We start from the raw sequence: 24994 nt of genomic DNA on the forward strand, positions 1-24994 counted from the left end.
AACTGTCTGTGACACTTCCCTGCCGCAGGAGTCGTAGGCGCTAGTGTATTGTGACAGAGTGCAACCTTTAAAGGCCAGCGACTGATGCACAACAGCGCCCAAACCCAGCGACTCAGCCTGTGTCGGTCTATCTCGTCTTGTCTGCGGTGAGAGCACGCCTAAAAGCATTCGTGGCCACACACATACACTCTTACACTGTACACACACCCAGTGACAACGCTTTTCCTTTACTGCTTAACCAAATACGTCTGAGCTTAATGTGTCTCCTGTTTTTTTGAAAGAGACGTGTCCCTTCATGGAGTCCGTGCTTTAATACAGTCATCATTTTCTCCATGCATTATAATAAATTACTAAATCTGTCTGTCAGATGCCAATTAGTGTGGCACTCACAGCCATTAGCAGTAACTGTGCAATAAAGGAAATCAAAATACTCTACTGCCACCTGCTGGTCAAAGTTACTTATATCACAAATTCACAGACAACAAAAAATGAATTCTTGCATCTAGCTTGATCTCATCAGGGAGGTCAGGACACAGGAGCACCCCTGCAAGGATTCAGTGTTCTCCTGAGCAAAATCCCAATCTCCGATAGGATCATTCAAATTTTATCTTTTGTTGAAGGTGGAGGTTTTAAGGAATGTTATGCTGAAAAAAGAAGGATGGGTGGATAATTAAAACAGAAGAGAAGGAAGGAAGACACTTGAAAAATAAAGAGAGAAATAAAGAAGGAAAGCATGCAAGTATATTGAGGTAGGCTGTACGTCTTGGGGATCAGGACACATATTTATCAAACATCTCAGAATTCCCCCGAGGAGAGAGAGAGAGCGTGTCGTTGCTGTTTTATGTCACTCTCAGCTGCAAAATATCATCATATTATATGATGTTTTCTGACAGCTGCAGTTAAGAGTATCAGACGAGGATAAAAGTCAGAATGTAGTAAACATCACCACTTTTAATGTGTGGGTTATATGTGTACAGGTTAATTACTTTACTGGTAACTAGTTGCCAAGATCACAATATATGCAAAAAATGGTGCAAAAATAGGTTGTTTACAACATGCTATTTACATAGAGGTCTGATAGTAAACAATAGCAGCCACTCATGGCTTCAAAAATTCAAATGTAGGTCTGTATTCCAAAGCAATTAGTAGCCCAGGTGATTATCCTATCAGCCCTGTCTATGCACATCATTTTACCATGCCTGTAACAGTGACACATCTTGCATGTATTGTGCAGTATTGCACACGCAACAGTGCTGAAAACCTTGTACTTTATGTATCCCATTGGTAGGGAGAATGTATTTTGTTAATGCTGTCCAGTGTTGTGAAATACACCATAACAATATGAACACCTGTCTTAAGCAGGAGACATCCAGCCAATGTTCCTAATAAAAGTAGGCCTACTCTCACTGAGGAACGTTGTTGTGCGCATTAGTTTTATGAGCCGCTTTAAGCGTGATCAAAGTTTGATTTATTCCGGCTGAAACTGTTCTGACTGAATTACCACTGTTGTAAAAAACTTAACATTGGGCAAGGACAGCATACATTTCTTGTCAAAACTGTATCTTTTAATAAGCTCGTTGTCATCACATCTTTCCTCTCATGGAATGTCTGTCTGAACGCCATCTCCTGGAGGAGGGGTGATGTGTGTGTGTGTGTGTACCTCTCATAGATGGTCTTGAGAGTGACCTGGTCAGACACTCCATCAGTCTCTTCCAAAAAGAGGATGATCCATGACGTCCTGTAAGGCCACTCCTCTGTCAGGTTGATCCACGACGCCAGCCGATCCCAGTTGAAGATGATGTGATTGGCTCGCAACAGACGACCTATCGACAATAGAGCAGAAGATTGAGGGCTTTAGCAAGTCACTGGTCTCCTCATTATCCCAAAGTAACTTTCTCACAAGTGTGCATTCAGATGATTGGATTATTAATCGACAGAGACAAAGTGGTGGCACAAAGGAGAAGTTATTTGTTTAAATCACCAGGGTGTGTCAGTGAGATGATGTTATTCAATGTGATATTATTGTTGTGATATGGTTCATGTACATACTGTCACACCCTTCAAGGATCTCATCTACACTATATCTGACAAGTGTAACATGCTATGTCTCAATCTCACACATTAATCAGCTGTAGAAGTTTGTTGTCTCAACTTTCAAACAAGCTGGTCAACATCAAACTCTTTGTTGTCTTGTGTCTACTGTTTCTCAAACTGCTGATCTGGGTGCATCATTTTTAAAATCCTATCTATCAATCATATCATTGATTTAATTAATTTAAATTCCTGCTAAAGCTCAGAAGCAACACTTACTCCACAATAAAATGCTTGGTTAAAGGCCCCGCCTTTGCAACCACATGTTGGCCCTTACTGGTCTAGGATAAAATCCCATCTGAGCTTTGCTTTTATGGTTATTTCCTCCTCCATCTACAATAACATTTCTCCAATAGCTGACTAAAGTTAAAAAAGCAAAGCATTTAGAACAACTGAACCATCCAATCATCCAATCCCCTTGACAAAATGACTTGAATTAAGGCTAAACAACTTAAATGTCACTGTAAAAGCAAAATGTCTTTGAGAAGAAGAGAACAGAGCAGGATGTGGTTTATTCGTTACCTGTGATAGAAACAATATTGAGCAGCCTTCTCATGGTCTGTGGGCTGATGTCACTGAACCAGTCCTCAGTCACCAGCAGCTTGGTAAGGTCGAAGGACATCTGTCTGGTGATGGTCCTCTGCATCTGGCGGCGCCGGTATGTGTCCTTAACAGACAGGAAGAATAAAAAAATAAAAAAAACACAAAAAGAAACTCAAGTTAGCAGAAAATTGGAAAAATTTGGATCCATCATGTGTCCAACTGGCATGGTAAGATGAACATGTCTCCAAGACTATGGTTTCACTTATCGTTTCAATGCAACTTGCATCATCCAAATATTACATGAGCATTACTTAGAACATGAAGTTACAGAATTTGACAAACAAAAACAAAAGATCAAGAATCTGAACAGTAAAACACAGATAATAGCAATAATCTCCTGGTCACAAATGTAAAACTACAGCCACAGGAGACATAGAAGAGTCATATACAGTACAGGGAAGAACCCTAAAGATAATTTGCAATGACATGTGAAACAATAGCTCAATTTTTCTCCTGACCCTGGCAGGGATTTGAGAGCTTATGTATCATCACTGCTGCAAGCTGTGCATCATGAGACGGGAGAGCAGGCGTTTCAGGGTCACCATGTGATCTAAGGCCATGTCATCACAGAACCTTATGCTTGAATGGACTGACAAATATATGGATGGCTAGGCCTCATTTTCTCATATCCTTGACTTCCTGTGAAACCTAGCAAAACCATATCCATGTTTATCTGAACTTGCAGCATGTGCAGCGGAATTATACATTTGTGGGACTATTTTGCATTCAAAATGAAATCATGGTACATTAGCATATCAGTGGTAGTACAACTTTTTTCTGTAGCATAAATAAATTCTTGACTAGTTATTGGGTTAAGAAGTTATTAAGATAATCCTGCAACTTAACCCTGTGAATACCGTGTGAGTGAAACTAATTAGACGCTATTTTATTATCACTCTCTTCTTCTATCTTTCCTTCCACATCATGTCTTCATGAGCAAAACATATAATTCTTTGTGACTGCAAGGAAGAAAAAAAAAAAAATCAAAGAACCACTGTCCAAAGCAGAACAGTCATGACACACAGGCTAGCTATTGACACAGATCTACCGGAGAACATCTGTGATGATACCAGACAGCTGCCATGGTCATGAGCCAAGGCGAGGCTTTTGGTTGACTTTGAAGTCGTAACGCCAATCTCATGACCTCTTTCTCAGAGAGATGAAACATATGGCCACCACTCAGTCAGGGCTGAAAATGTCTATCATACAGATAGATTTCCAATATACATTCAGTGTATTCACTTTTTCAGTATTGACACAGCTTTCTTGATTAGCTTTGGTAACAGTTTTCACTGATTTATTTGAAAGAGGAACTGCTGGTTATAAAATGGTAATATTTTGAGGGAATGTTTCTTTTTTGTTTTCTTTCTTTTAATTAGTTTCCTTATAAGGGTAATTCGTTTAATTACAATAAATGGAAATAAGATGGTAGAGATACTCATAATGTCATCCACAACTTGAGAAGCCACATGAAAATGGAGAGCCACTAATTCATTTTCCCCTCCTGCCCTCGTTTTAATCTGCACTTGTAGAAAGAGGGCCCTCCTGCCAAGAGCTAGCTAGTGGTGACGGGCAAATAAAAAGAGCATGCCGCCCCATAATAAAAGGGCCAACACCATTAATTGAGGGTACTAGATAAATCTGAGGTACAAACAAATGTCAAACAAATAAACAAGAGAGGGAGGCGGGAAGGAAGGAGGAGGAGGAGGAGGAGGATGGGGGTAGTGGTAAGGTCTCGCAGGAGGGAGGAAGGCATCAGCGACAGCAGCAGAGTCACTTAGCCTCCTGCCAGCAGACCTGGTGCCAGTGTTTTGTCACAGGGACCCACTGCTGCTAGGCCTTGTCATTAGGCTGTGGCAACACAGCAGGAAGGATAAACAGCCATTACATCAATTACACCAGGAACCTTGGCTGCACACCGAGCACCTCTCTCTTTCGGTCTCCGTGTGTCTCCTTCTGTCCTCTGGCCTCTGCACTGCCTGCCAACACCACGCCTGTACTGAACATCCCCTTTAGGGAGGAGGCCGAAATGAGAGAGCAGTGAGCGTTTCTGAGACAGCATCTCCCACCCTCTGCAGGCTACGTGTATGTACAGCATTCACCGTTTCCTGTTTAAGTTGTGGTGAACTAACGGCATTTTCATTTTGTTTGATTAATGTCAAGATATTGAGCATTAATTTCCAGCTTAATGATATTTCCGGGTAATATCAGTGTTGCAGGAAATGACCGTGGTAGAAAAACACATTTATTTGATCTCATTCTATAAACAAAACAACTGTCTCTATTTTAATTTAGTGTAAAAAGCTTCTCTGCAGTTTGTCATTATTGTTGGAGCTTTTGTTTTGGTTGTGGTGGGTTTGGGTGGGGTCTGAACAGTATCTATTTAGGGTGACAAGCAAAACGTACTATACATATTAATTTTGTTACATCTAAATTGGATGACTATTAATGTCAAATATGACATACTGCTATCAAAGGAGGGAAAATCTTTCTTTAAACTTCCTCTTCTGTGGTTCTCCCATTTTTTCCTAAATGTGCAAAGGTTTTCATTGTCTTTAAATATTGTTGTTGTGGACCGATAAACCCCAACAAGACACTGTACGTGATATTATACCATACAAATAAACTTGATTTGAATAGCTGTTACCCTGCGGTTGAGGGCGGTCTTGCTGCCAAACCTAGCCTGGTCTTGGCCCAAGCTATTCTGAGACATCTTCCTGTCCATGTCTTCATGCCATCCTGAAGAGAGGGAGGGAGAGGAAGAGACAAAGGCATTTAAAACAACACCAATGCAACAAAAACTCTTATATCAACATGTATTGTGGAACAGTTCTTTACCCTCAGCAGGCAATGCGTCTCCGTTGGTGGGGGATGCCGTGCAGAGCTTCTTGGCTGTACTGAGGCCTGTGCTGTTGAGGAATACAGGCAGGTGGACGATGTTTCTCATGTAGTCATGGCCGTTGATGTTGGAGTCTCTCAGCACGCTGTTAAGGTTTTGGTTGATAGCTTTGATGATAATATGAGGGTCACTCGCAAAGATGGAGATAAAAGGGCCTTTGGAGAAGAGCACTCTCACCTGGCAGGAGAAAAGAATGCGAAAATCATCTGTTAAGTGTGTGCTGTTTTTGCCTTCATTTCTTTAATTTAAATTAAATATGTTTGTCAAGCTATGATACTGTCCTTTCTACTATATTGCTTGTAATAGGAAAACAACTTCGTATTATGCTCTCAGACACAAGGTTGTGAACTTGTGATGAGTGATGTAGTGTTTTTAGCACAATAGATCCTTCTGTGAAGTGTGTAGTACCTTAGTACCAAAATAATAAACAAATAAACAGCTCGCACATTGCAGGGCTCCAATGTCCACTTATTTATTGCACCGAGGTGAGGTTTCAAGCAGCATTGCTCTTCATCAAACTAAAAGGTGGAATAAATAAGTGGACATTGGAAGCCTGCAGTGTGTGAGCTGTTTGTTTACTTCATGTTTTGCTCACTTTCAGCTCAGCACCTGTCCTCTTTGGTTTGGATATGCGTGCATACTCTTATTCGTTTACAATCTAATCAACAACATGACAACTAGCAGCAACACTAAGCTGTAGAACTTAATGACTCCTGTGAGAGCGGACTGTCTGCAGCACATGGTGTTGGGGATTTCCACTCTGCTAACTAAGGGACATTGTCCAAGTGTCACAGGACATTGATTTGTGTTACATGCATACATGGCTTGTTAACCCCTGGCCAGCACCCTCGAGCTCGCCCCACAGGATGATGAATTTCCATCTCTGCAGCAGCTGTCAACACCGTCACATGATGTCTGCATCTTTAATGCACTTTAACTGGTTGGAAAAGTACACAGACTACATTAAAAAAGATTTAATTTGGTAATTTGTGTAACCCACAAAAAATTATTTCAGAGTGTTGTATTTGAATCTCTTTGGACACAAGATGGTTTTAGAGTGACTGGGAGGCGCTTGCAGAGATGAGAAGATTACATTAGCACACAGGAGGTTGCCATCTACTCTGGGATTACTTCACCAAATAATAACATTTGGCTAAAGGAAATTCTATTACCGCAGCTGGGAGGAAGAATCTAAACTTGGAGGCGAGCTGAGGCAGCTGGGAACACCAGGGTTGCCACACACCACCGGAGATGTGTGGGCTCTGTGTGCACAGGTGAAAGACCCACTGAAAGTTAAGGCTGCGTGGCAGCTGCTCTACAACAGTTTGTCTCATGGAAATAAATCTTCCTGAGTGACAGATGTTGGAAAATTAAATTCTTTCATATTATCTTGTTATCCGTCAAGAGAGAGCTGCACTCATTATTTATGTGCCACGCAGAAATGCAGGTGCAAACACACACCGTGTCCAGCATCTGCAGGACTTTGTCTTGTTCACAGGCGTCCAGCCCGTCGATGATGACGGCCATTCGCGTCTGGTTCTGGGTGAAGCCATCGATGGTCTTGGCCATCTTTGACATTAGCTCCACCTCATGTTTCAGAACCTGATGTGAGACAGAGAAAAAAATGTCATGGCTTCAAACAATTTTTACAATGAAAAGACACTCTAATTATAAAATGTATATCTCTGATATAATGACTTTACTGTTTCAGTAACCTTTAAAGGACCAGTGTGTAGGATTTAGAGGCATCTAGGGGTGAGGTCACAGATTGTAACCAACTGAATATCTTCCCCTCCCCTTCCTCTTCCAAGCATGTAGGATAAACTACGGTGGCTGCAAAACTCTCGAAAAACGCAAAAGGCCCTCTCTAGAGCCATGTTTGGTTTGTCCATTCTGGGCTACTGTAGAAACATGGCAGTGTAACGTGGCAGGCTCTGTGGAAGAGGACCCACTCCCTATGTAGATATAAAGGGCTCCTTCTAAGGTAATGAAGGCACAACAAATCTTATTTTCAGGGGATTATACATTAATTAAGCCATACTTATGAATATTACATTCCATTTCTGCCAAGTCCGTTCTGCTAGATGCCACTAAATTCTACATACTACACCTTTAAGTGCTACCTGGGTGTTTAATGCTAATAAAAGATCTTTCTAGCAAAAGGTGGATACAGTATATAAAATCAAAGAGATTATTTTCATTTCATGAGGAAATTGTTCAGATTTGGACGTACAACTTCATAAGCATAAGTAATCTGCCTTAATCCTGACACCAGGATGCCTGGGTATTTTCATCCATCTTTGATGCGGTCTAAAGTACATTTATTTTACCTTCATAAATCCTTCACTCTTGAGTTTGTGCAAGTTGTTGGCAGCACTATGCAGGCGTTTCCTCTGGGAGTTGAGGACGGAGTCAGCCACCTGCCACCAGGTTCTACAGTTGAGCAGTAAGGCCAGGCCCACCACACTGGCCATGGCTATCAGCACTGCATTCACTGTCAGGTTCTCAGGGTCCACCTGAGGAATTAAGAAAATTATTATGATTATGTGTCAGGAGATAGTCCACTGGGAAAGTCCCCTTCCCCTGAAGTCACATTTGTCCATATATGAGGTCTCCTTTCCCTCTTTCTTCTTTCTCACTGTCTAAATAAAACAACTACAGAAACTTAATTAAAAGTCTATGCTAGTGATGGGAGACTTTCTTTGGTAAGAACACATTTTATGATTAAAAATAAACAAAACACAGCACTTAAAATTCTTTATGTAATAACTTAACATAATATATTTATCATATTCATATATTATGATTTCCATAAAATATATGTGCTCTGGCTGTTGGCTGTTGTTAATTAATCGAACCCACCTTAAAAATAGCCAGCAGGGCCATACCGGTGATCAGGCAGCCCAGCGTCAGGGAAAACAGGACAAAGGAGGGAACACAACATGTTTTCTTCCACTTCTTACCTAGAGTGTGGGAGGCAAGGGGTAATGTGAGGGAGATATAAAAACTGGCTAAACAGTTTCTTCCATTACGCTTTCTGCTCGTAAACAGCATCCTCAACAACCTAACATTGAATTGATGCGTGTAAACATATCTTATAAGTAATATAATTAAGAGGCCTACTTAGTTGCTATTAAACTAGGATACATTTTACTAGTTTCACTGTCATCATAAAGTCGTGCCAAAAAGCAGTACTTATTATACTGGTACCAGCTCAAAACCACTATATAATATTCCAATTTATCAGACATTGACCAATAATTATGTCAGATGGTATTTCCATAACTATCTATCTAAAGTGTGACTGTGTGTGCTGGCTGAAGTGTCACCTTGGATCTCATCATTCTTGAAAACCCTGAACAGCCTGGTGGCCATGAAGCCAAATTCCCTCTCACAGGCATCTGAGAGCGTGGCAATCATCTCTGCCATGGAGGTTTCCCCTCCAACACTGGACAGACGATTATAATCCGTGAACAAGAACCTGTGTGAAATGTGGGAAAGAGAGAGAGAGTGAGAGGGGAAACTAATGCTTTCTCTCACTCAGATAAACAACCTGTAGATGGGACTACATATTTTATCTTGGACCTGGGAAATTGATATTGTAATATTCTCAAAGCAAACTGTGACTGTGTTGAGTGTATTTCTGTATGTGCGTCATTATCACCTGACAGGCAATGCGCGGGTGGTTTGCTCAGGAAGTTCAGGGGGGTTGACAAACATCAGTTTGAGCAGGAGCTCCAGGTAACCGACTTGACGGGCCAGGCGGGTGCTGATGACCCATGCCCAGTTCCAGCTCTCCCTCTCGCGTCGGCTTCCAAAGTACACCAACACTGGAGAAAGGAGAGCAGGTGGTCAACTGCTTAGAAAGTTAAAACATAACATCCTGTTATCTTCAGCCAGTTGATGTTTAAATTCTCTTCTCAAACATTAAAAGGTTATTTTCTTAAAAGTCAGCAACAGTTTCAGTTGAGAAACTTGAGTCATCACCTTGGTATTGGTTGTACAATGGCACCCTCTAGTGAGCTATGCAGTTTCAAGTATGTTGAAGAAAAGGTTCACTTTTTTTATTAACCTTTTTCAATCTTTTTTTTCTCAGTAATCTGAAGATTATTTTAGGTGCCACCACTCTGCACTGATCTTATGTTTGTTTAGGTTTGACACCTGATAAGCAGATGGGATTGCAGGAAACTTCCAAGACATGTACTGATATTAGTTTGTTATGTTTTTAATTTTAAAAACTGAACTCTATCAACACACACATATTTATATAATTATTTGAAGCTCCTGACATGCTCTTACAATGTAATACAGAAATACTGAAATTCATATGGCCTCTTGCTTTGGTCATAATAATTTTTGGAAGTGCTGGTCAGAAATATTTAGAAGAGCAATCCTAGACTGTATATAAATAATGGACATAGCTACATCGTGACATCACCCATTGGTTTGTTTGTTGACTCCCATTTTGAAGCCTTGAGTTAGGCATTTTGACCGTCATCATCTTGGTTTTTTGAAGCCAGAAGTGATGAGAAGTGACCATATTTGGATGAGAGCGTGGAGCTGGGGAGGAGCTCCCGACTACAGCACCTCATGCAACGCCATGGTAGTGACTTGTCAATCACAAGGTAGCCACACCCTAAAGCTTTCCCTGCTTTATTGTCTATTTTACTCTAAATGGGACCATAATTTACAAAATGAACATCATGCTGTATTGAAGAAGACTTAAAACTAGCGATTGAGAACAAAAACTCATTAGAAAACTGTTTACTGAGGTAATAAATCAAGTGAGAAGTAGAGTCATTTTCCCATAGACTTCTATACAAACAGACTTCTTTTTGGAGCAAGTGGAGTCGCCCTCTGCTGGCCATTAGAGAGAATGCAGGTTTAAGGCACTTGTGCATTGGCTTCACTTTTCAGCCCCGGAGCTGCCTGCTTAGGTGCGATACACGACATTCAGCCCCACTAGATGTCTCACTAGAGCACCGGCATCTCAGACCAAAACAAATGTGCACTTTGTTTACTCAATAAAGTTGGAAAAAAAGAAAGTGGCATTTGGACACACTGCTCATGACACTCAGATAAAACTGTCAGACTAGGCAGTGCTGATCAAATATGGATCAATATTCGGTTACTGCATTACTTATTTCTTCAGTCAAGGGAGGGACTCTCGTTCACTAACATGCATGCTCACATGCCACGACATGCAGAGAGAGGCTTCGATTACAATAAACACAGAGGAAGTGTGACTTCATTCGCTGTTCACGACACCATTACTCCACTACATCGTTCTATATCTTACATAAAACACAAGACATTTTTACATAGCAAATAGTTGATTGCTAACATCTACTGGGGCTGAATGTCGTATATTGCACCTTTAAGAACTCCTGCTCTACATCTCTTTTGGGCAGCAGGGTGGCATAGTAACAAAGTTCGAGTGGAGTTTCAACCCAAAGACTCTGCTCTGCTGAGGATGAGGCTGTTGCTAAACCGGCCCTTCACTCTGACCATCTTGTAGAGCAGGTCAAACAAAAGCAGAAACTTCCCCCCCGTCATCTGTTAAGAATCTGATTTGTAGCAAGTCTGTCTTCTTTCTTACCAAAGAAGATGTAGAGCAAGGCAAGGAGGCTGAGGGAGACAGCGATTGCCAGCTTGTGATCGACAGTAAAGCCCAGGACCACGGCCACTGAGCCGCACAGCAGCAGGGTGAGGAAGACCACCAGCCAGGAGAACTGGAACAATGGCTCTATCTGCTGGCCCGCAAATGTCTTCATCTCATCTGATGGACAAGTGGAGAGGAAGGAGAAGAAAATCATGTCAAATATTTCAAGCCTTGAATTCTATTTAACATCAAAACGTTGAGTTGTGAAAGAAACTGAGGCACAATTCTGCACTTTTCATCCTCATATAGGAGACTTTTCTAAAGCAGTGAGGTTACTTACCCTCCAGCTTCTTAAGAAGGAAAGATTTGCCGCTGCCCCACTGAGCGTACAGACCCACACAGATGGGCGGCTGCATGGTGGGCTCGCTCAGGATGTCTGCTAGAGCACTGCTATACAGGTCATAACCCAACATGTCCCCATCTGACTCAGAGGGGGAAAGGTGCTCTGAAAGAGAGAGGGATGAGATGAGAGAAGAAGAAGATTAAGTGCTTAAAGTAGTAACATTTTTTCTGATTCCTGAACAACGAGGCTATGAGCTTGTTTTGTCACACAATTTTTTTTCTGAATGACAGGGAGAAACGGGTCGTACTGGCTCCAAATATCTGTGTGAGGATGCTTTTCTGGTGGGTGCAGTCGATGTTGTATGGTGTCTCTCCAGCCTTGTTTGGGCGGTACAGCAGGCGGCCGTCTTTAGGGTTCCTAAGCAGCAGTTCAGCCAACTTTCGACTCCTCCCTCTGATGGCAATGTGGAGCGGAGTGTCACCTTTCTATGTAGAAAAAAAACAAAAACAAAAAAAAAAAACACGGGAATGACTAATTGCTGTTCACTGACAAACTGAAAAGTTACTTTTTAGTATTAATTATATTATTAATGTCTCTCATTGATCTAAAGATATTGGACAGAGTTCCAAGCAAAGTATAATGTGCTGATAATGGTCTGGTAATTGTAACTAGGCCATATTACATAATAGCTGAAGATGACAGCTGAAATTACAATCAAACATTGAAAATGATCTGTGAATAAAAGATGTTTGTGTACAAGGACTGACATTTTTTACTCAGATTTAGTACTTTGGGGATCATGAATATCTGAAGTGCTTTTGAAAAACAATTTTAGTACATCTTTACAAGTTCGGTTCTGCAGCTAGTGTGGCAAAAACAAACCTCCAGACTGCAGAAATCATACAAAGCTATTGAGTTATTATGATGACGGTTTTCTGTAGATGTGTTTCTCGTTAGTGTGTTTTACCTTCTCCACAGCAGACACTTTGGCCCCTTTATCCAGCAGCAGCTCCACTATCTCTATGTTCCTCATTTTTGTGGCTTTGATAAGTGGGGTCTCTCCCTCCTAAAATACAAACACACACACACACACAACATATCATCATTTCTATTCTTAAATTTATTTTGAACATAAAAGTCTACTTACATTGGACCTTTAATTTCTTTTGTAGATATTTTTAATATAGCAAAAAGAATGTTAATTTTAAATTTTGATCACAATACAGTATATGAGAAATAATTGAGAAACATGATACTTTAGAAGTAATGATCAAGACATTCAAAGGATTTGTTCCATACCTTTGTGCAGCTCTCAGTGTCAGGGTTACACTGCAAGATGTCTCTCACCATGGTAGCGTTGCCTTTCTCCACTGCCCAGTAGAGGGCAGTCTTTCCATCCTGATGTGGAAAGGAAACAACAAGGCAAATACTATTTCAGCTCTATCTTAGAAAAAATGAACTGTTTCAGAAATACAAAAAGGCACATGGACAAGTGTTGAAACAGCACAGCTGTGAATGCAGGACATTTTTAATAAAGCACAGTATACACATAATGAGTAGCATTATGCGTACTGTGTCAGTGTGTGTTTGTTTGTGTTAAAGCAATTATATTTGTGTAATTCTAACCCATAGATTAAAGTTCACTTTACCAAAAACAACAGATCCAAGTAAACAGTATTGAGTTGCAGTGTGACAGTTAACAGTAAACAAAAGAAGGCCTCCTGCTGGCTTTAAAACATCAATAAGGCAGCAGAGATAGTGGGAGAGGGGCTCCTACCTGTCCCCTGACGTCAATATCTGCATATTTGTTTAGCAGAGCTCGGACTATCTCCACATGACCTCCTCTCACTGCTCCAATCAGCATTGTCTCCCCACTCTGGAAGAGAGAGACAGAAGGGAAAAAAGGAGGGAGATAGGTATTGTATTTAATTCACATTGTATTTCATGTCAACCTCTTTACAACATCTTGTCAGTGTCAAACAGCATGGTGGCAACGCTGCAGTAGGGAGGCCTCACCCTGTCTGGGATATTGACATAAGTGCCGGCATCCAGCAGGTCCTGTACAATCTCAGTGTGTCCCTCCTTGGCAGCAATGGCCAGGGCTGTGTTGCCATCCTTGTCTGTCATGTTGACGTTGGGGTTCCTCTTCAGCAGTTCCTTGACAACCTTTGTGAAGCCACCTTTCACTGCCACGATCAGAGCTGTCATTGAGTTCTGAAACGATAAAGAAAAGAAGACATTTAAATGTGCACGTTTGAGGTTCCATAACATTTCAGTATTCCAGATGTTATTCTCCACTTGACTAAGTGTTGTTCAATAATTTTAGTTAATTTCAGCAGCTCTGCTAGACACTACAATCTTAATTACACCTTATTATTGACATCTCATTTAGCAAGCCCAATCACTCAGATATTTTTCCAGGCACTAGAGTCTCTTAATCACATATAAAATAATTGCTCTGCGACATTAGCTACAACAGTTTCATCTGATTATTGATGCTACATATCAAACTATCACATTATTCAGTTTGTATCAGCACAGATGTAACATGACTCCAAGGAGCACAGATGCGCTGCGTCATAGATGCAATCAATTATTTAAAATTGCAGTTTACTAACGCGCTAGTGGCGCTTGGCAGCATTAAATCTTGATTGTGTGAAAACTGAACTGGCGAGAACAGGCAGCTTCATGTGTCGTGGCACCCACAATGAACCCGGAATGCAATTTGACTTGCTGGGCTGTTGAGATACCTGTTCAGTCTGCCAAATAAAATATTTAACTGTTTAGAAAACACTGCCAAATATAATACAAAGTCAAATGATAGTGCGTACAAAGCCATGTAGGAGGCATATGTGTTTTCACAGCAGACTTGTCATGGTAGGAAAAGCACAGGTGTTACTAATAACGTTAATGATGGCTCTGTTCTACTGAAAAGTCCCAGTAAGCCATGACGGTGTGACAGTGAGCCAGCAGGCACAATACCAGAACCCTGAAACTGAAGCAGTTCGATGGAATTCAGTCGTCATTATTTTCATCATTTACACATGGGCTTTTGTTACTATGATATGTCTAAATGCCTCCCGTGAAAAAGGCCTTTTTGTCATATATATTTATCGACACCCAAATACTAAAATAAATAATTTTCCATATCTTTCCAGATTTCAAACTTTCAAAGGTGTTTCGAAACTTTCCAGAAATATCTTGAAACCTGACAGTAAGACCAACAATTATAATCTAGATTATCACACTTACCTCTCAATATTGTTTTATTATTTTATCAATAAAAGCATTTTAAATACCATATATATCTTGACTATGATTAACATTCTACAGGAAAATCAAATCTACAGGCCATGTAACAGCAACAGAACATGTATATTGTGTAAAAAGGCCAAAAGCTCTAATAATGTCAAAATTTGAGACGTCATAATAGTGCATAATAGTGTTGGATATTGATTGAACGCAACCATTCACAGGATATCTATAATCTACTTACTGCTCCTTCCTGGTCCACATCAGCTCCATTGGCTAGAAGATGCATCACACACTCATAGTGACCTTTCCTGGATGCCCAGATCAGAGGGGTGGTACCGTACTGCAAAGAAAGGACATAATGAAACAATGAAAGAGTGAATGAAACATGTGGAAAGACATGAACAACCAAGGGACATAAATGATTGTAAAAGAGAGATAAGAAATAAAAAAAGAGGGTAGAGGGACGTGAAGGATTGGAGGGTGCACATGGACCATGACATTCAAACCTTTTAAGCTTATACAACTAACTCCATCTTTGATGAACATCTGTCAGTATGTGGTTACCTTGTCTGAACAGTTGACCTTGGCTCCGTACTGTAGCAGGAGATGGACAATCTCAGCGTGGCCTCGACCTGCTGCCCAGATAATGGGGTAGACGCTGTACTGTTGGGACAGCAGACAGGGGTGAAGTCATGTTGACAATAACTAATGATCGGTGTCAGGCCTGCGGTCGTAATAATGCTTTAAGCCACCTCACATGACTGAAACAGCAGATCATGGGGTAGGTATTGCACAGCGCAGGTGAAGCACAGGGTTGTGGCTGTGTTCGCATTTTTGTTACTCTAAAGTTGCTGATATTTAAAACTAATGTTTATATTAGAGCTGAAACCCTGTAATATATTTACATGTAGCAATCAGAATAAAACACATCATGTGAGCACTTTTACAATAAACCATTCAGAGACTATTTTTAGAGATTAGATTAACAAACTGATTAACAAATTAAAATGTGTCATGTGCTGTGTACATACCTATTATATGTGTAATTTTCAATGCAAAAAATTAAGGAATAATAGATACCATTGATGGTACAGTGTGTTCAGTCTTAGTACCTGGCCAGTGATGTTAGGGTTAGCCCCTTTTTCCAAGAGCAGCTGTGCCACATCTGTACGACCTTTATAGGCTGCCCACATGAGAGCAGTCCAACCTCCCTACATTGAAAACACACACAAAACAGAGTTGATTTGTATACATTTTATAGAAAAAATATGCAGACAAAGAGAAGAGAGGGAAAAAAGAGCCTACATCACTTCAAAAATGCTATGTACATATAGCTATAAATATAGCTTTATTATAATAACATTTAAGGGCAACAACAGTTTTCAGTCCCTCCAGAATAGATAAAATCTTAGCAGAATTTGTGGTGGGAACATGTGCTATTTACAGCTGGTGTGACACAATTTCCAGTGAGTGAACAGTATCACACTGTGTGGTTTATTATAATCCCACTGTGATGACTAGCTGTGATCTGTCCTGTGCAGCTTAGACACAGCCCTCACTGCAATGACTCAGTTGACGTCCTGACTCACCACCTAAAGTCACAGACGCTAAGAATTTAAAATCAACTCTACCTGTCTTGTCATGCATGATAAAATACTGAAGGAAATAGAAATTTTATAAACCCTTTTCACTACTTAACAATGGTTAGTGCTCATTAGGAATGCATTTGTAGCATTTCTGGCTGCTGGAAATGCACATTGCCTCTTGAGCTGGGACATCTACATCATAAAAACATCCATCATGATCACCCTCAGGTAATAAACACATGTATCTCATTTGCATTTTGCCAATAGTTTACTCATAAATATACAGAACAGCTGCTACTTGACGCTTGCAGACTGTCTGTCTGTCTCTGACAGGTCTGGATCCTATGAGCAAATCACATCATTGCTCCATGTGGAGAAGACCAGAGCTCAGTAAATAGGATTACTACTAGAGAGGAGCCATCAACCAATCGATAATTTCATTTTATGTCCATTTCAAGGCTAATGGATCATATAGTTCAACTAGCGCTGCACTGAATAAAAAAACATTTATGTATATAAAATCAAGACATCATAACTTTATTATATTCTAAACTGTATAAAGGCTACATATTCAGAGTCAACATAGAGCCCGAGTTTGAGCAGCTAGTCAATCTCTGAAGTTTGATGTTTTGAGTATATTTATACATATTAATACATATTAATTGTTGAGTCATTTTAGCACTGAGGATACATTACTATCGCCAGTTTTTGCTCCACCCTGCCTACTTAATCTATTTCACTTTATCTTGATCTTACAGTGTACTGTATTGATTTCTGGAGAACATGATACAATATCAATATGCTGCATAATGGCATGTAACAATTCATTTCTCAGATACAAAACAGACACAAAATGTTTTCAGCAGAATTTATAATAACGTTCCAGTAATTCTCTGGGCTAAATCTTCCTCCCCACCACATCACTTTTTTTTTTTTTTGTCTCCATCTATATCCTCACCATGTCTCGGTGTTCCAGGTTGGCATTGTTCTCCAGCAGTTCCCTCACCACCTCGATGTGGCCCTCCTTAGCTGCTGAGATCAACGCCGTCCAGCAGTCCTGTGCACAGAGACAACCTGTTACCGTGGGAACTCCCATCATGCTCCAATTCCAGTTCAAAGAACAACTGTCCTAGCTCCCCGTGGTACGGCTTGGGAACGGTCAAAGCGCTGTACCTACCAGCTGGTCGTACCAGGTGCTCATGGGAACAGGGTGCCAGGAGGGGACAGACAGAAGAGTCAGGAGAGTAGAGTGTGAGAGACAGGAGCGTAATGCTTCACCTTCTCTTCTTTGTCGAAAGTGAGCATAAGTTTGAGTGTGCGGTGTGTAATAGCAGGTTACATGTACGTGAGTTAATGTTAATGAGAGGTGTGGAGTGCGAGCGTGCGTGTGTGTGCCAAAGTAGGAGGGTGTATGCATGCGTGAGTGTGTGCGTGTGTGGGGGCTGGATTCTGTAGAAAAAGGGTGTTGGCCAGCTAGTGGATCCTGTCATTTAGTGGAAAGAGTTAAGTTAAAAGTGTGTAATGAGTTGTCATTATGGCTCGTAATAGCTGTGGACTAAGCCTGCGTGTGGCGAGTTCAGCAAGATAGAACATCAAGGCCACTAGTTGAGCTACATCGTCTTTGTCAAACGGATAATGCGGTTTTAAATGACCACATTGTTTTTCCACCTGTGCCTGGACTCTCATGCGTTCTCCACAAATAAATCCATAAATCCAAAACGCCACATGCACCTGCGTGTGGGGGTGTGTCCATACGGGGCAGTTTTAGACGTACGTATGTGTGTGTGCGTGCTTACAACATCATCAAAGTTAACGTTGGCTCCTCTCCGGATGAGCTCTTGCAGTATCTCCAGATTGCCCTGCTCTGCCGCCACCATCAAGGGAGTCTGTCCGTTCTGAAATAAGCAGAGAGGGAAAAAGGAAAACTATTTGAAAACATGCCAACAATTAATTATGCAGTTAACTATCTGAAAATTCATCAGAAAACTGACAGATGGTGATATCACTTGATTTGTGATTCTAAATGCTGCACAGCAATATAATAAATGACCACTTCATGCGAAGTGGCAACATTATATTTGAGCATTCTTGTGTTGTTAAATTTATATTATGTCTACTAGCTAGGACTTTAAGATCCCCTCCAGACATGTCTTATGACATATAAAAATACTTTGAGTAATAAGTCCATTTCATGCTCGTAAGGTACAACTCAGATTTTCAGTGTGGGGAAACAGCCTTCTAGTTTCAAACTCTGCACATACATCACTATGCATAGTGAAGGTTAAACACTCAAGTGAAGTAGCAATGAGCAAAACACATTTTTGAGTGGTGGGGAACTTTAAAGGAAGCTTTAAAAGAAGTGGCACTGTAGCAATAATCCCATTCATGCCTACTAAAGAAATAGCCCTTTCAAAAGGGTCACAAACACTTGTTGTTGTTTTTTTTTAAAAAAGGTAAGTAAATTCCTTAAAAAAACTGGGAACTGTATTTTTTTTATCAAATGTTACTCAAAAGGAGTAAATAGTGTGTTTGCTGGGGGCTTCTTCAGCTGCAGATTAATACACATTTGGTGCTCTAGTGGGTATTTATTTTAATTTGTGAGATAATAACCTAATGTGTACAGTGTATGTACAGGTTAACAGCTAGTGGCTTACCACATACCCCTCTAAACTGTCCCTTTGTTTCTTTCAGGGTACATTACATCAATGTGAAGTTTTTCTTAATTTCTATAAAAAAGTAGTAAACTCCTTTAGAAGTTTTCAATGAAACATGAAATCTTCCAAGGGCAGTGAATACTATTTTTAGGCACAGTAACTCATTCATGACCAATCTAAAAGGAAAATATCAACTTTAAGAAGCCAAACACAATTTTTCATAGTGCTTCATACTATTTTGTCTTATCTTTGCAAATGGCTTTCAGCCTCACACAACAGATTCTATTATCCCTTTTCCCACAAAAATTTGCCGCATGACCCTTAAGAGCCACCCATTACTGCGTACTCCTCCCTGAAATAAACAACCTGAGTGAACAGGAGGGTTGTTGTGACTTACATCGCCCCTGCTGTCCACATCTCTGAACTTGTCCAAATGTGCTTTGATGGCAGCCAGGTTCTCCTCCTCCACGTAGCCGAACAGACTCTGGACAGCCAGAGAGGTCATCTTCAGGGAGGTGGTGGTATCCATGGCTGAATGCTAACCACCTGTACACCACTGTAGAGGAAGAGGAAAGCCAGTCAGTATTCACGATAGGCAAAGGAAACCTGTGGTATCTATCTGGACTGCACGGCAAAATGTAACACACTACCATGAGACGAGAAGAGGGTTTGAAGAGGGTGTGGTGTCATTGAAGTGATGCTAGGAGAAAAACAAGTGCTGTCCCAAACCCAACTCACACGCACAAACTCACCCATAAAAACAAAAAAAGAAAGCTAGCCAAGCTGTAAACATCCCAAGATACAATCAGAAAAGATGACGTACTATCTTAAAAAAAAAAAAAAAACATATGCAAGTCTTTAGAGAAGAAAGGAGGATAATGCACTCAACATGCTCATTACACGAGAGCTAACAGAGGCGTTTAGTTCAGTTCAGTTACGTTCGCATGAGCCTGCCTGCTCATGCTGAAAACATGAACTGAAATTTGTCTGCTCACTATAATGAAGGCAGAGCGATCACGACGCTTCGCTCAAGAAACTGCACTAAGTCATCAAATACCACTGAAGACAAACAATAGTCTGTAAAAGTTCATCCTCTGAAGTAATGATGACTTGGACAATTGGTGCACTCGGCTGTGTGCTCCAATTATATCAAGACTAAAGCCAGTTCTGCCTTTCTCCTTTTACTTAAATTGGACTTAATGAAATTTGTGTAACCGAAAAAAAGAAAAAGAGTTCAGCTCTGCATTAAAGTGCAGCACAATTTCACTGGAACTGCTTTAAAACGAAGTAGCAGGATCTGCATCTGACAAATCAATACAGACAGCCCACTTTGGGGAGATTATCTGTAATTAGGCTCCACCCTTCTGGAGACTTATTTTAAATTCAGACTAGCATGGCCAAGATTTCTTTTACTCACATCACTGTCCAGGCTGCAATCTAACTGCCTCCAATATTCAGACAAGATCTCCCCAGAACAATAATATAAAACACAACTACTCCTATTGCTCCACCTGAAAACATCAAAAATGGTTGCTTTTGCTGGAGTAGGGATTCAGCCGATCGATAAAAAACTCATCAATGATTCATCAAGTTGTTCGCCAGACTTGCGTCCGGCCACAGCGACATTAAATTAGGCAGCTGCATTCATTGCTTGCAAGTTGCCTTGGCAATGGGTTTCACACAAAGATTACCAAACACGCTGCTCAATATTTCAACATAATCCTTGGGACAAGCAGCTCAGGCTCGGGTCAATAAACGCTAAAATGTCACATGCCTGTTGGGCTGTCAGTAGCACAAAGGCCCAAAACAGTCAATTGAGTCCAATCAGAGTGGCCGATCAATGCATATCCTCATCTTTTTTTCTTTTTTTTTTTCTAAAGTCAGACTACATTTCTTTTGTCAAGGATCACCTGCCTTCTGTTCTCCCATATCAGACAGTGTCAAGCATAAATGGAAAAAAATCCTTTGTTTACAGTGAAGGCAATAGGAGCCTGTTGACACACCCTCCTCAGTTCCTTGTCTCTCAGTACAATAGGTGGACAATTATACCACACAAGAACCAATCAGTAAACCTTAAGCTCTCCCTCTCTCTCTGTTCAGCAATGGTCCGATGGGAGTTCGCACACATCCTTTTAACACAACATGCACCCAGTAAAAACCCGGCAAAGAAAAAACACCAACCAAACCAGTAAAAGCCATGAGAATAGTGACACAATGGAATAAAGCCAGTATGAGAGTGTCAAAAAAAGGGACTAAACAGTGTTTAAAGAAGAAGCTCTTACCTCGGTGTAGGGTGAAACTTATATTTGGCTGTTCAACACCAATCTTTATCCCTTGCTTACTCGCACACAGTATCAACAAGCACTGCCAGGCTCACGCTCAGCATCCCCCCCTTTTACTCAAGGCTGAATATTAGATGAGAGGGCTGGCCTACGCCCATCTCTCTTCCCAACACAATAGACACACGCAACTAGATTTCCATTCATTACATGCACTGGCTTGGCATCACACGCAGATGAAAAGGGGAGAGACAATTAAGATGTTGGCCTAATTTGTGTCATTTAATTTTATGTGGACTGCAATAAAGCAAAAAAAAAAAAAAAACCCAAACATTTGGTTGATATTAAAAGGAGCTGTCACTGGTAGATTATCACCAGTTATAGCCAGAATATTAAATTAATCCTGGTACACTGTGTCTTTCTTTAAAGATCCACTACTACTGGCCACAAGGACCCTCCAAATCTATGAAGTTGCACTGCAAAATATTGACAAATTCAAATAAACATCACAATACTTTAAAGTGAAAGCTGATATATTGTCAAAAATGCTTCAGCCAACTATTATTTTCAATACTCATTGATCTGATAACTTTTTTCCCCAAACCAATGTAAATTTTTCAAAATCCAAAGGTATTTTATTAGAGCTGCAACGATTAGTCGATCAACAGAAAATTAATCTGCAGCTACTTTGATAATCAAATAATCGTTAAAGTCATTTTTCAAGCAAAAATGCCGAACATTCATGGCTCTCAGGTGTGAGAATATGTTGCTTTTCACTTGACAAACTGCAACAAGTACATTTTTGCTGAAAAATTACTTTAAGGATTAATCGATTATCAAAATCTTTTTAAATAATATGTAAATCTACTAATTGAGTGATTGACTAACTGTTTCAACTCTATTTTAGAGAGATGCATTTGTTTAAAAAAAGAAAAAAAGGGGCCCATAAGAATACATTTTGAAAGAGGAAATCAATAGTCAAGTGGATGTGTTAACTTAACAGCTCAAGGCATTGAGCACCAGAACAGCTTATAAAATTGTGTCACATAACTGTAATACAGAAAAACACCATTTTTAATTATGTCAACATACAAATCCCTGAAGATATCTTGTCTGGTGTCAAGATATAAATATTATATCCATACACGTAATCGCTCAGATCTACTATAGGGTCAGATATGGTTCAATGTTTATGTAAAAACACAAACCACTGGATATCATGATGAAAAATCTACAAAACTCCTTGTCAGCTTTGCTGTTATGTGAACATGTGAACTTCGCAGTCAAAAGGTTCTCTAAATTTAACCAGTCAGCTCTTATGGCTTGTCATGTGGGTATGAAACTGCTGAGGACTCAGCTCTTTGACACATACCGGGGTCTCTTCCAAAAAGCAGGTTTACTAAGCTGTCTGGAAAACTTTAAAAAGCCAAACCTGGAGCTGCTCTTTGTGAATCAGCCTTTGTTCCACATTTGAGGGGCTTCTGGGTTTTAGTCAGCAGAGTTGTTATGATAACTCTGTAAAGCTGCTGTTTGGAGTAAATCTCTGGTCACAAGAGTGAGAGTCAGCCAGGGCTCAGTGTCAACAACAGTGTGATAAACATACTGTAGGGTCTATACAGCATGTTTCCTGACTCTATCTGCAACTTTAAATACTATTTCATACCAACAGGTGTGGCACATCAGCCGCTCTGCGTATCCAAAAAAAAACATCTGGATGACACACATAGACTACACATACCACATGGCCTCAAATATGGCTAGATCAATAAAAGTCAAGTATTAAAATACTTTGTTTCTGTTCTCAGATAGATGGGTTTTGACAAGGATGTTACAGAGAGACAACTTCCTGAATTTGACACGAATTACTAGGAAGCAACAGCAAAAACAGTCGCTAGCTAAACTCCTAACGGCTAACAAGCTAACGCAGAGTGGCTAGCTCTCCCAACGGCTCTTTATACTTTTTAAGTTACAAAAAAAAGTACAGTAAACAACCTGAAGTCCTCTTACCCAGGCTGGGCTGCTCTGAAAACGTCTGAAGTTTGATTCCGGTTCGGAGAGTCAAAAAATACCGCTTTTTCACATCATACTGCGGCTTCTTCTCTCCTCTCTGTGTGTTTTAAAGAACAACGTTAACCTGAGCCGACGCTGCTACGGTGAAGTCAACAGCTCCGCCTCTTCTCTGTTACAGTGGCGTAAACATGTGGCGGAGCAGAGGGGGGCAGTATCAGGAACCCCTCCCCCACTTTCATAAGATTTGCCTGGAAAAACCCCAGCTGACAGGATTACTGTTGGCAGCCAGTGTTTAATTTTTTTTTTTAATTGGTTGTACTGTAAGTTGGGAAGGGTTAGTGAGACTTATAATTAAGGGTTATAAATGTATTTTCACCCTCTAACCTCTACATTATTGCTAATCTCTATAAACAGATATCTTCATATGAATGCAGATATCTGTAGGCAAGGAACAAGATTTTGAGATAGGAGGCATTTTTGTTTCCATTTCTGTCCGGGCGATTTCTACTGGAAGCCAAATTTTTTGTTCCTAGGATGGCGAATCATGACTCACCCTTACTCTGCCTCTGACTGGCTAGTACTCGTTGCTCCTATAATACATCCATTGGAGCTACCTGCTTGGACCTAAAACACCTACAAAAAGTATCAATGTTTGTTTGGTTTTAAACTGTTAACTGAGTGTAAACTGGCTACTTATGAAACAATCTGGTCATAGACGTCGTCTCTCAACTCCAACTCCATTCTCTGGAAGCAAATTGTAGGTCTGCAAGACCGCCAAAAGACCTTTCTCAAATATCAGCCATCGCCCAAAGGCTAAAGATAGCCGATGGGTTCCAACTATTGCTTATATATTATATTTATGAATTGAATATGCATTAAACAATAGATGAGAAACCCAAAATGACTGTCAATCTATCACGATATACTGTATGTTGCTCATTCATATCCCTCAAATATCTTTTATTTGAGCCAGCCAGTCTACACATACATGAATAACAGAAACAAATACCTTGATAACAACACTTGTATTGTATTCTGGACGTAATGGTTTGAATTATGATAATTTAGTGTATTGACACTAAACTACAGTTGTTCCCTTTTCCCTTTACTCCCTTATGTTTGCAATGTCTGGGAAATACTACTGAAACTCCTTGATGCTGTGGTGTTGTAACTATTGAAGTATGTCATAGTGGTAGGGATGTTTTATATCACAGCAACATCCTACTGTAAAGTACGTCATTATAACAAGATTTAAAATGTTGTTCAATGGCCTAAAATTCACAAAGAATTTTTTTTTAAAGTTTCATCATAAAATTTCAGCAACCCCTTTGCATGGCAGACACATTTTGACCTGTCATAGTAGGAAAAGTACAAGTAGTACTAATAACACTAACAATGGCTCGGTTCTATGTCCCAGTAAGCCAAATAGTGAGCCAGTAAGCACAATGCAGGTAAAGGGAATCCAGCCATAATTCATTTTATTATTTACACCTGTGCTTCTCCAACTGTGACATGTCAAACTGTCTTCTGCTCTATTGCAATCATCAGTGGTGAGTTAGAGGACACTTTATGTTGACAAAGGTGCACCTGTACAGTATTGTGACCAGACCCCTCAACCTTTCAGCAACAACAGCGTTACAGCATTGACTTAACTCTTTAAATGTCTTTTAAA

The 24994-nt window shown here is 40.3% G+C and overlaps 1 protein-coding gene across 2 annotated transcripts in view; it reads right to left on the reverse strand.

Moving 5' to 3' along the window:
- The window catches only part of kidins220a (kinase D-interacting substrate 220a), a 47474-nt gene extending 23971 nt beyond the window's left edge, over nucleotides 1-23503 (reverse strand). The window contains exons 1-23 of one of the 2 annotated variants that reach the window (XM_042388159.1): nucleotides 23320-23503; nucleotides 19431-19589; nucleotides 18176-18274; nucleotides 17338-17436; nucleotides 15906-16004; nucleotides 15358-15456; nucleotides 15035-15133; nucleotides 13555-13752; nucleotides 13316-13414; nucleotides 12838-12936; nucleotides 12506-12604; nucleotides 11846-12023; nucleotides 11536-11700; nucleotides 11193-11372; nucleotides 9258-9423; nucleotides 8923-9074; nucleotides 8456-8556; nucleotides 7924-8109; nucleotides 7055-7195; nucleotides 5533-5770; nucleotides 5342-5433; nucleotides 2614-2758; nucleotides 1661-1823 (exon numbers count right to left, since the gene is read on the reverse strand). In XM_042388159.1, the coding sequence (XP_042244093.1) occupies nucleotides 1661-1823; nucleotides 2614-2758; nucleotides 5342-5433; nucleotides 5533-5770; nucleotides 7055-7195; nucleotides 7924-8109; nucleotides 8456-8556; nucleotides 8923-9074; nucleotides 9258-9423; nucleotides 11193-11372; nucleotides 11536-11700; nucleotides 11846-12023; nucleotides 12506-12604; nucleotides 12838-12936; nucleotides 13316-13414; nucleotides 13555-13752; nucleotides 15035-15133; nucleotides 15358-15456; nucleotides 15906-16004; nucleotides 17338-17436; nucleotides 18176-18274; nucleotides 19431-19562 (3029 nt within the window). In that variant the 5' untranslated portion in view covers nucleotides 19563-19589; nucleotides 23320-23503. Of the gene's footprint in view, nucleotides 1-1660; nucleotides 1824-2613; nucleotides 2759-5341; nucleotides 5434-5532; nucleotides 5771-7054; nucleotides 7196-7923; nucleotides 8110-8455; nucleotides 8557-8922; nucleotides 9075-9257; nucleotides 9424-11192; nucleotides 11373-11535; nucleotides 11701-11845; nucleotides 12024-12505; nucleotides 12605-12837; nucleotides 12937-13315; nucleotides 13415-13554; nucleotides 13753-15034; nucleotides 15134-15357; nucleotides 15457-15905; nucleotides 16005-17337; nucleotides 17437-18175; nucleotides 18275-19430; nucleotides 19590-23304 lie in introns of both variants that reach the window. The other variant, XM_042388160.1, reaches the window with a different exon arrangement.
- Between the last annotated feature and the right edge of the window lie 1491 nt (nucleotides 23504-24994).

Source organism: Thunnus maccoyii, chromosome 16 (genome assembly GCF_910596095.1).
Source record: "Thunnus maccoyii chromosome 16, fThuMac1.1, whole genome shotgun sequence".
Lineage (NCBI taxonomy): Eukaryota > Metazoa > Chordata > Actinopteri > Scombriformes > Scombridae > Thunnus > Thunnus maccoyii.